The sequence below is a fragment of the Pseudophryne corroboree genome, chromosome 2 (genome assembly GCF_028390025.1).
Source record: "Pseudophryne corroboree isolate aPseCor3 chromosome 2, aPseCor3.hap2, whole genome shotgun sequence".
Taxonomy (NCBI): Eukaryota; Metazoa; Chordata; class Amphibia; order Anura; family Myobatrachidae; genus Pseudophryne; species Pseudophryne corroboree.
Window position 1 is genome coordinate 729,843,875 of NC_086445.1, and position 12,144 is coordinate 729,856,018.

A 12,144-nucleotide genomic window follows, 5' to 3' on the forward strand; every position below is an offset into this window, starting at 1 on the left:
CATTTGCTAACAAACTTGCTGCTGCGATCAACTCAGAATTACCCCCTATGTGCGATTTTGGCTAAGTGTCAATTTTGACTACTATCTTTTCTACGAGATAGCCAAAATTGACTTGCCTGCACAGTCTATCTAGGCTTGCAATGCCGACCGCGTGACTTTCACCTTGCGATCTGCACTAACTTTTCTTATGATTTTGACTATATAGTCAAAATCGTAAGAAAAAATCTCATCGTGTGTACACACAATTACACTCAAGGATAAAAAATACATCCCCACAAGTTTCATTGTGCACAGGTGTTATACATGATGCAATTATCGACTGATTAAGTCTATAATCCTATAGTGTGTGGCCACTACTAATTAACAATGGTCGGACATGCTGAAATAGTCCAGCATGTACAAAAGATCCGATCATTGACCAAGCAAATCTCAACAGTCTGACATTTGCACTGTTCCTTCCCGGTGGAGGAATGCAGACATTTTATTTGACAGTGAATGTCCAGCATTACGCACACATATCTGCAGGCCTGGATTTGCTGATCAACCCTAGGATATGAGGAAGCAGATTTGATAGGGGTCTGCCATCATCACTGTAACAATGTTTTTTGCATATCAGTATAACATTTTTTTTTAACTTGGATTTACTGATACTGATAAAAGGAAAAGCGGGCAAGAAGACCAAAAAATAAAAAATCACTTTTCTGCAATTCCTGCCTGGTTTATGGAAGTTTCCCCATAAAATCATTGGCAGATCCAATTAAAAATGTCGATTTTTCCAGTAGGAATCGGAGTGGCTCCTGAATACCCTTACTTTCACAAATTAAGATTTATGGTCAGCTAAGATTCATTCAGCAGCTGAAATTTATCACCAACTTGTCAAGGTGTACAGTGACGTCATGTCATGGAAACAGGTTTGGTGCACTGCCTTTAATAACGACAGGGCAGATGTTCAAGATGAGCAGCAATCTGGCTAGACAAGCACGTCTGCCACAGGCAGTGCACCAAACCCAAATTTGTCTCCGTGACATGACGTTATCACCATACACCTCGACAAATTGGCAATGAATTTCAGCTGCTGATGTGCCCTTTAGATGCAGAAATCTGATCACACTACACACCTCAATGTGTGACCATGTTTCCGCCATCTCACAACTTATGTTGGGACAGTATGACTGATATGAGGTGTAGCATAATGGCCGGGAAGCAGTGGTCTACCTGCTCTGGCCTGGTGGGAAATTAGAATGAAACAGAGAACATTACACACGAGAGGTCTTGTTACCTTACTTATTGAACTACGCTTGTATGAATGTATGTGTGTAACAGTATGTATGTACTTATGTACGTATGTATGTATGTATGTGTAAAGGCTTGTGACTATGTATGTATGTATGTATGTATGTATGTATGTATGTGTGTATAAGTGTGTGACTGTATGTATGAATTAATGTGTGTGACTGTAAGTGTGTGTATGTGTCTGTATGTAAGTGTATATGTGTGGGCTGCAGTGTCTCACGGGGAGGCAAGATAGGGAAAGAAAACTTTAATCTGCTGTGCGTGCAAAGCAAGGGGCAGGTTAGCAGTTGGGGAAGTACTGCATACGCACTCTTTTTCATGTACGCGCCAAAGGTTTGCACACAAGAACCCTATCCCTGCATCCCAGATGTTGCTCATTAGGGCCCTCCAGTCTAAAGTACGCCAGGCTCCCCAAAGCCTTAATCCAGCTCTGGGTTGCCTACCCCTAGTATAGGAAGTATATGTTCTAATCACTTCATTTTTGTTCCGTGCCCCAAAAGGTCTGATGACAAAATTCCTTTTGAACGTGACAGTGTCCAGAAATTTATATTTCTTCTTAATGCGCTCTTTGAAGTACATCTGATATGCGTACCTGCTGACTATCCCTTAAAAGTTTATTTATACTATTTGTGTGCCATATAATATTGCCACCATTTTAAATGGTTCATTTATATGGGGACTGTATGTATTGTAGTTTTTGGGATATTTTGGGATGTAATTTTAATGGATGTAAAATACAATTCTACTGTTTAATGGTGCTGCACTAGCAGTTTCTTTATATTTCTTTACATGCCCTGACTAATATCATTGGAGAGGAGGATCATATAGTCACATCAAGGGAAGAGGTTGTTATCGAAATCCTAGCATTCACTATTCAGATACTTACCATTGAGATATTGACTGCTCAGATCCCAGGGATTCCACTGTCAGTAATGTGACTGTTGGATCCCTGACAGCATACCCAGGGGAAGATACATGAATCTGAACCCGCATATGAGCCTTAATCCGAAATTAAGTGAATTTTTTATTCGGGTACCATTTTACCAGTACTTTTTTGGGCTTCTTATGGCTCCAAAATTTGGCATATACACCAACTGAAGAGGGAGAAGTGCTGACTTTACGTTAAATGCGGCTTTCCTGTCTGGAGCAGTTATACATTCCATCCCTGAACTTATGTGGTGGACTACTGTATTTTTTGACAGACTTATATTATAACATTCATGAGACATATCCTATGAAGAACATTTTGGTTTTGTTGGCGCGCCATATCAGGAAATCATTTTGTATTCTGCCACGCAGCTGGTACCATGTACAAAACAACTGTGGTCATGGAAGATTGAGAACCATTAAGACCAAATTTCATCATGGAAATGTGCATAATTTCTCAGCCAAATGAGGTACACAATGGATGTGTATTATGTGTCAGTCAAGTGTCAGATATTGGGTTAACATCTTTTAACCTCATCATGAACTCTTGTTGCCCTTTCACACCGCAATCTCAGATCCAACCCAGGTCACTGGGAGACATTATCTCCAAGTGCCAATGGGCTGGCTCTGTATAAGGTTTGAACGGGACCAGAGTTGGACGACCTAGGTTACCTGTTAGCATTGCCTTGTAACCAGGGTCCTTTCTGGACCAATCCTGGTTGGATTCCCGGGTCATAAGACCAGGGTTAACCATTTCACACTGAGCCGCGTCCCAGGTTTGTCCACAAAGGTCTTGTTCATCACATTATATTGGTAAGAACGTCACCTAAATCATCATGATTACGAGACATAAAGTGTACCTGCTGTCACCAGCGTTGGCTACAAAAAGCTTGCCCATCAAGCAGACAGCCGCTAGAGCACAGCAGCCTCCTTCAATGTTTTGTGAAGTTCTTTCTCCTTCAATTTGTTCATCCTGTAAACACAGAGACAGTCGTGTCCAGAACATAAAGAGATAACATCTTGTTTATAATGACAGCCAATAGTGCAAGTTGGCAGAAACTGACTTCCTCTAAAATACTGTATTATCTGCAGGATCAGAGCTATTTTAAGACATTCAGGAAGTAACAAATCAACATAAATTTCTGCTTTAAAAAAACTTAGCAAAATAATGAATCAATGTATATGTTAACGGTTAACTGAATCAAGGCAAATAACAACTAAAAATGTATGCTAGAGTTTGTTTCTTTTCCTATTTCTTCTCAAAAGCAATATACTGACATGTATCACAGATACCCATAATCCTCCTCTACATCACACATATTCTAAAAAAGATTTATGTTCTTAACTGTTAAATCCTTTTCTTTGAATCCATAGCACGGGCCCTAAAACAGCAGATCCGGCCATAGTGGAAGACGCAGTGAAGCGTCGATGGAGAGACCTAGAAGGCCTGTTTATTAAACCCTGTGAGGCTAATCTGGAGCCAGGAGGATCACAGTGCCTCCCTTCAACTTCAATTTGAGGAGGACCCATGGAACCATTGAGATTGGAGAAAAGATGTACATGGGAGGAAAGGTCCACCAAACCAGCAGGGTGTCCACCAGGAAAGCTCCTGGAACCCTGGTGCGCGAGCAGTTGCTTGGCAGACTGTAGTTGTGCTAAGATTCCATCATGTTGATGTCCCGCAAACACCCAGCGGAGAATCAGGAGTTGAAAGATATCTGGGTGTAGAGCCCACTTGTCTGAGTGAATGTACTGGCTGCTTAGGAAGTCTGCCTCCCAATTTTGGACCCAGGGGATGTAGACTGCAGACAAAGCTGGTAGATGAAGCTCTGCCCACTGGAGAATGCAACTCACCTCCTTCATGGTGCCTGGACTGTGAGAGCTGCCCTGATGATTTACATAGTTGACGGCTGTCGCATTGTTTGACTACACCTTGACCAGTTGATGCTGAAAAAAGTGCTATGCTAGTCAATAGCCCTACACTGCTCTGAGCTTTAAAATATTAATGGGTAGACAGCTGTACTGTGCAGACACCGAACTTGAAAAGTCTGATGACCTGTCACCACCACCCCACCCCCAAAGACTTTTGTTGTTGTAAGCAAGAGGACCCAGTCCTGGATCCAAATGGGGCAGCCCTTTTTTTCAGGTGGGCCTGGTGGAGCCACCATAAGAGGGAGTGACAGACTTCTTGAGAGAAAACTAATTATTAGACTGGAGATGCCGATGAGACTTGTTTCACCGGGCCAAAACCTCCAACTGTAATGAGTGGGAGAGAAACTAGGCATACTCCACCATGTCGAAGATGGAGACCAGAGAGCCCATGATCTACATGCAAGACTGGATCGCGTTTTGGTCTGTAAAGACCACAGTTTGTCCAAGGGGAATACCTCCTGGGGTCTGGAACCTAGTAAGGCTCTTGAGATGGAGGCTAAGTATATTTTTCCCAGTTTATGATCCACAAGTAAGACTGGAGTAGGTCTATTGTAAGATGGATGTGATCCGGTAGCACAAGTAGGGAAAAATTGTGACCCCCCTGCACTGAAGATGTGTTGCCATGACTTTCGTGACAACCCAAGGAGTCCAAATGGCAATGCCTGAAATTGGAAATGTTCCTCCTGAACCGTAAACCTGAGGAAGCGCTAGGGAGTGACTCTGATGAGAACATGCATATAGGTATCTAGGGAGGCAATGAAGTCCCCCAATTCCAGAGCCAGAATGATGGAATGCAGAGACTTCATGTGGAACTTGGGTACATGGAGGTACCTGTTGAGCGACTTCAGGTTGAGGATGGTTTCAAACGAGCCATCCGGGTTCTGAACCAGGAAGAGCTTGGCATAGAAGCCCATGGCTCTCTGGGACAGGGGAACTGGGATGATGATCTTGGAGGCCAGAATGGAGTAGATGGACTCCCACAGTGCTGATGCTTTTCCTAGATCTACAGGTAGGCCTGTAGAATAAAACTGGACTGGAGGCACAGCCTTGAGAAACCACACCTCTTACCCAGGAGTCTGTCCTGGGTGCCATCCATGTATCAGAAAAAAGTAGAAGCCTGCCACCCACGCTGGGGTTCTCCAGGTAGAGGCCTGCCCTTTCATGCGACAGGTTTGTTGGCTGACTTAGGATTAGGGAGCAGGATGTCTGGTTGACCAGGTCTGTTTTCCTTTGGACTTGGAGACCTTGGTAGAAAAACCGTGGAACCTGGAGAAGGACTGACCCTTGCCCTTATACAGCAGGAGGGGGATAGGAGAGGCAGCCGAAGAGCAGGTAGGACCTCAGACAGATGGGAATGTATCTGTGGAGCAGGCTCACCATGTAGTAGCCAGGAGTTTACCACATAACGATGTGAGAGAGGGGATGCCCTGAGGCCAGGAAAATGGAACATCAGGAAAGTAGGCAGGAAAGGTCTGGGGTCACACAGAGATCTGCCATAGTGAGAGGATCAAGGCTGCGTTGACCTGGGATTCTGGAAGGTCCACGGTGAGGACACCTGCTGGAAGTCCAGTAGGCCGCAGGCAGTAAAAGAAAAGACCCCAATGGGATCACTTAGGTGCTGCTTGTGCTCTGGCCAAGGCTGTGTTAATGCAAGGGGGTTTATTAAGCCCTGTATCCTTGGGGAAGGGGACTATTAGAGCTGTTTAACTTGCAGACTGCCTGTAACATCTGCCAGTGCACTACAAGTACCGCAATAGCCTGCATGCATCAAAATATCTTCACTAGAGCTGTTTAATTTACATAGACTTCCTGTTGTAATGTTTGTCAGTGCCCTAGAAGTACCACAATAGGGTATCCGTTCAGATGGTCTAATTGTAAAGCGCAACGGAATATGCTGCGCGATATAAGAAACTGTTAGTAGATAAAATAATGGTCGACCATGTTATGGTCGACAGTCATTAGGTCGACCACTATTGGTCGACATTGACATGGTCGACATGGACACATGGTCGACACATGAAAATGGTCGACACATGAAAAGGTCGACACGAGTTTAACTTTTTTTTGTTTTGGGGAACTTTTCCATACTTAACAATCCACGTGGACTACGATTGGAATGGTAATCTGTGCCGAGCGAAGCGAAGGCACCATGCCCAAAGCATGGCGAGCGAAGCGAGTGCACTAATTGGGGTTCCCAGTCACTTTAGGCAAAAAATGGCACCAAAAAAAGTAAAAAAAACCTCATGTCGACCTTTTCATGTGTCGACCATGTGTCCATGTCGACCAATAGTGGTCGACCTAATGACTGTCGACCATAACATGGTCGACCATTCATACCGGAACCCCACAATAGCATGTTACAAATCTGTTTTCACCTTAGGGCAAAGAAAAGACACATGATTAAACAGGCTCAAGAAAGTCTTATTGCCTAAATCCTTTTTAACAAATTTGTCAGATATTTGGTGTGGTTTTTTTCACATGGTTGTGTTATGTGTTAAGAAACTGTTTATATTGTTTTAATCCTGCTCAGAATCGCCAATTGCACCAAAAATCAGCAAGTGAACTGCTCATTCATTTTAATCTGTTTTCAAAGAAAAACTGTTGTCGGTCATTGTGCCTGAACACTGACCGCAGCATACGAATGGTTAGAATCCCGACATCGGGTAAGTATGTTAACCCTCCCCCACTACCCCCCTAACCCTTTCTTCCCACAGCCTAAACCTAATCCTCCCCAACACAGCCTAACCCTGACCCTCCTTGGTGGTGCAAGCTGAATTGTACTACAAATCCAACGAGCAATAGTCTGCTTAGAAGCAGGAGCACCCAGCTTGTTGGGTGCATACAGGATAAACAGCGAGTCAGACTTTCTGACTCCCGCCGTCCTGGAAACATATATTTTCAGGGCCCTGACAACGTCAAGTAACTTGGAGTCCTCCAAGTCCCTAGTAGCCGCAGGCACCACAATAGGTTGGTTCATGTGAAAGGCAGAAACCACCTTAGGGAGAAATTGAGGACGAGTCCTCAATTCTGCCCTGTCAGAATGAAAAATTAAGTAAGGGCTTTTATATGATAAAGCCGCCAATTCTGACACACGCCTGGCTGAAGCCAGGGCTAACAGCATCGTCACCTTCCATGTGAGATATTTTAAGTCCACAGTGGTGAGTGGTTCAAACCAATGTGACTTAAGGAACCTCAAAACAACATTGAGATCCCAAGGTGCCACTGGAGGCACAAAAGGAGGTTGTATATGCAGTACCCCTTTTACAAATGTCTGAACTTCAGGTACTGAAGCCAGTTCTTTCTGGAAGAAAATCGACAGGGCCGAAATTTGAACCTTAATGGACCCTAATTTTAGGCCCATAGACAGTCCTGTTTGCAGGAAATGGAGGAAACGACCCAGTTGAAATTCCTCTGTAGGGGCCTTCTTGGCCTCACACCACGCAACATATTTTCGCCAAATGCGGTGATAATGTTTTGCGGTTACATCCTTCCTGGCTTTGACCAGGGTAGGGATGACTTCATCTGGAATGCCTTTTTCCTTCAGGATCCGGCGTTCAACCGCCATGCCGTCAAACGCAGCCGCGGTAAGTCTTGGAACAGACAAGGCCCCTGTTGGAGCAGGTCCTTTCTTAGAGGTAGAGGCCACGGGTCTTCCATGAGCATCTCTTGAAGTTCCGGGTACCAAGTCCTTCTTGGCCAATCCGGAACCACGAGTATCGTTCTTACTCCTCTCCTTCTTATGATTCTCAGTACTTTTGGTATGAGAGGCAGAGGAGGGAACACATACACTGACTGGTACACCCACGGTGTCACCAGAGCGTCCACCGCTATTGCCTGAGGGTCCCTTGACCTGGCGCAATATCTGTCTAGTTTTTTGTTTAGACGTGACGCCATCATGTTCACCTTTGGTTTTTCCCAACGGTTTACAATCAGGTGGAAGACTTCTGGGTGAAGTCCCCACTCTCCCGGGTGAAGGTCGTGTCTGCTGAGGAAGTCTGCTTCCCAGTTGTCCACTCCCGGAATGAACACTGCTGACAGAGCTATCACATGATTTTCCGCCCAGCGAAGAATCCTTGCAGCTTCTGCCATTGCCCTCCTGCTTCTCGTGCCGCCCTGTCTGTTTACGTGGGCGACTGACGTGATGTTGTCCGATTGGATCAATACCGCCTGACCCTGAAGCAGGGGTTTCGCTTGACTTAGGGCGTTGTAAATGGCCCTTAGTTCCAGAATGTTTATATGAAGAGATGTTTCCATGCTTGACCACAAGCCCTGGAAATTTTTTCCCTGTGTGACTGCCCCCCAGCCTCTCAGGCTGGCGTCCGTGGTCACCAGGACCCAATCCTGAATGCCAAATCTGCGGCCCTCTAGTAGATGAGCACTCTGCAGCCACCACAGAAGAGACACCCTTGTCCTTGTCGACAGGGTTATCCGCTGATGCATCTGAAGATGCGATCCGGACCATTTGTCCAGTAGATCCCACTGAAACGTTCTTGCATGGAATCTTCCGAATGGAATCGCTCCGTAAGAAGCCACCATTTTTCCCAGGACCCTCGTGCACTGATGCACTGACACCTGGCCTGGTTTTAGGAGGTTCCTGACTAGCTCGGATAACTCCCTGGCCTTCTCCTCCGGGAGAAACACCTTTTTCTGGACTGTGTCCAGAATCATTCCTAGGAACAGTAGACGTGTCGTTGGAATCAGCTGCGATTTTGGAATATTTAGGATCCACCCGTGCTGACGTAACACTACCTGAGATAGTGCTACTCCGACTTCTAACTGTTCCCTGGACCTTGCCCTTATCAGGAGATCGTCCAAGTAAGGGATAATTAAGATGCCTTTTCTTCGAAGAAGAATCATCATTTCGGCCATTACCTTGGTAAAGACCCGAGGTGCCGTGGACAACCCAAACGGCAGCGTCTGAAACTGATAATGACAGTTTTGTACAACAAACCTGAGGTACCCTTGGTGAGACGGGTAGATTGGGACGTGGAGATAAGCATCCTTGATGTCCAGAGACACCATATAGTCCCCTTCTTCCAGGTTTGGTATCACCGCTCTGAGCGATTCCATCTTGAATTTGAACCTCTTTATGTAAGTGTTCAGGGATTTTAGATTTAAAATTGGTCTCACCGAGCCGTCCGGCTTCGGTACCACAAACAGCGTGGAATAATACCCCTTTCCCTGTTGTAGGAGGGGTACCTTGATTATCACCTGCTGGGAATACAGCTTGTGAATGGCTTCCAAAACTGCCTCCCTGTCGGAGGGAGACTTTGGTAGAGCAGACTTCAGGAACCGGCGAGGGGGAAACGCCTCGAATTCCAGTTTGTACCCCTGCGATACCACCTGTAGAATCCAGGGGTCCACTTGCGAGTGAGCCCACTGCGCGTTGAAATTCTTGAGACGGGCCCCCACCATGTCTGAGTCTGCTTGTAAAGCCCCAGCGTCATGCTGAAGACTTGGCAGAAGCAGGGGAGGGCTTCTGCTCCTGGGAAGCGGCTGCATGGTGCAGTCTTTTTCCCCTTCCTCTGCCCCGGGGCAGGAAGGAATGGCCTTTAGCTCGCTTGTACTTATGGGAACGAAAGGACTGAGTTTGAAAAGACGGTGTCTTTTTCTGCTGATGTGAAGTGACCTGGGGTAAAAAGGTGGATTTTCCAGCCGTTGCCGTGGCCACCAGGTCCGATAGACCAGCCCCAAATAACTCCTCTCCTTTATACGGCAATACTTCCATATGTCGTTTGGAATCCGCATCGCCTGACCACTGTCGCGTCCATAACGCTCTTCTGGCAGAAATGGACATAGCACTTACTCTTGATGCCAGGGTGCAAATATCCCTCTGTGCATCACGCATATATAGCAATGCATCCTTCAAATGCTCTATAGTTAACAGTATATCCAGGGTATCAATATTTTCAGTCAGGGAATCCGACCACGCGACGCCAGCACTGCACATCCAGGCTGAAGCGATTGCTGGTCGCAGTATAACACCAGTATGTGTGTATATACTTTTAAGAATATTTTCCAGCCTTCTATCTGCTGGTTCTTTGAGGGTGGCCGTATCAGGAGACGGTAACGCTACTTGTTTAGATAAACGTGTGAGCGCCTTATCTACCCTAGGGGGTGTTTCCCAACGTGTCCTAACCTCTAACGGGAAAGGATATAGTGCCAATAATTTTTTAGAAATTAGCAGTTTTTTGTCGGGGGAAACCCACGCTTTATCACACACCTCATTTAACTCATCTGACTCAGGGAAAACTATTGGTAGTTTTTTCACACCCCACATAATACCCTTCTTTGTGGTACTTGTAGTGTCAGAAATGTTCAATGCTTCCTTCATTGCCGTGATCATGTAACGTGTGGCCCTACTGGACATTACGTTTGTCTCCTCACCGTCGACACTAGACTCAGTATCTGTGTCTGGATCTGTGTCGACCCACTGAGGTAACGGGCGTTTTAGGGCCCCTGACGGTGTCTGAGACGCCTGGACAGGCACTAATTGATTTGCCGGCTGTCTCATGTCATCAACCGTTCTTTGCAAAGTGCTGACATTATCACTTAATTCTTTAAATACGATCATCCAGTCAGGTGTCGACTCCCTAGGGGGTGACATCACTAACCCAGGCAATTGCTCCGCCTCCACATCATTTTCCTCCTCATACATGTCGACACACACGTACCGACACACAGCACACACACCGGGAATGCTCTGATAGAGGACAGGACCCCACAAGCCCTTTGGAGAGACAGAGGGAGAGTCTGCCAGCACACACCAAGCGCTATATATATATACAGGGATAACCTTATATAAGTGTTATTCCCTTATAGCTGCTGTTTTTAGCTGCCAATAGTGCCCCCCCTTCTCTTTTTTACCCTGATTCAGTAGCAAGTCTGCAGGGGAGAGTCAGGGAGCCGTCCTTCCAGCGGAGCTGTGAGGGAAAATGGCGCTTGTGTGCTGAGGAGATAGGCTCCGCCCCTTCACGACGTCCTTATCTCCCGCTTTTTCTGTAAAAAATGGCAGGGGTTAAAATACATCCATATAGCCCCAGAGCTATATGTGATGTATTCTTTAGCCAATCTAAGGTATATCATGTTATATTGCGTCTCAGGGCGCTCCCCCCCAGCGCCCTGCACCCTCAGTGACCGAAGTGTGAAGTGTGCTGAGAGCAATGGCGCACAGCTGCGGTGCTGTGCGCTACCTTAGTCTGAAGACAGGATCGTCTTCTGCCGCCGATTTCACCGGACCTCTTCGCTCTTCTGGCTCTGTAAGGGGGCCGGCGGCGCGGCTCCGGGACCCATCCAGGCTGAACCTGTGATCGTCCCTCTGGAGCTAATGTCCAGTAGCCTAAGAAACCCGATCCACTCTGCACGCAGGTGAGTCCGTTTCTTCTCCCCTTAGTCCCACGATGCAGTGAGCCTGTTGCCAGCAGGACTCACTGAAAATAAAAAACCTAAAATATACTTTTATTCTAAGCAGCTCAGGAGAGCCACCTAGCCTGCACCCTTCTCGTTCGGGCACAAAAATCTAACTGAGGCTTGGAGGAGGGTCATAGGGGGAGGAGCCAGTGCACACCACCTGATCCTAAAGCTTTTATTCTTGTGCCCTGTCTCCTGCGGAGCCGCTATTCCCCATGGTCCTTACGGAGTCCCAGCATCCACTAGGACGTCAGAGAAAAATCTGATATCCAAAATACTTCTGGTCCCGAGCATTTTGGATAAGGGATACGCAACCGTAACCAGTAAGCCCAGCATTGCATAGCAGGAGGCGTGGCATCGATGATACAATCCCATAGCCATGTGCCGTGCACCGCCCCTTATGTTAAGCCACATACCTCACTCAGCCTCCAGCTGTGCCGACCTAGCTGCCCCCTCCCTGAAAGTTGTCTTCTACACTGGAGCATATGCATCAACGCCTGGAGAGAGATAAAGTGGAGAGAGATAAAGTACCAACCAATTAGCTCCTGTCATTTCTCAAACACAGCCTGTAAAGTGACAGGA

General features: G+C 46.4%; 1 protein-coding gene across 2 annotated transcripts in view; it reads right to left on the minus strand.

The window, feature by feature from the left end:
- The window catches only part of PPM1J (protein phosphatase, Mg2+/Mn2+ dependent 1J), a 244,421-nt gene that overhangs the window by 88,419 nt on the left and 143,858 nt on the right, over nucleotides 1-12,144 (minus strand). For both annotated transcript variants that reach the window (XM_063955390.1, XM_063955391.1), the window contains one exon: nucleotides 3,081-3,193. In XM_063955390.1, coding sequence (XP_063811460.1) covers nucleotides 3,081-3,193 — 113 coding nt within the window. The remainder of the gene's footprint in view (nucleotides 1-3,080; nucleotides 3,194-12,144) is intronic.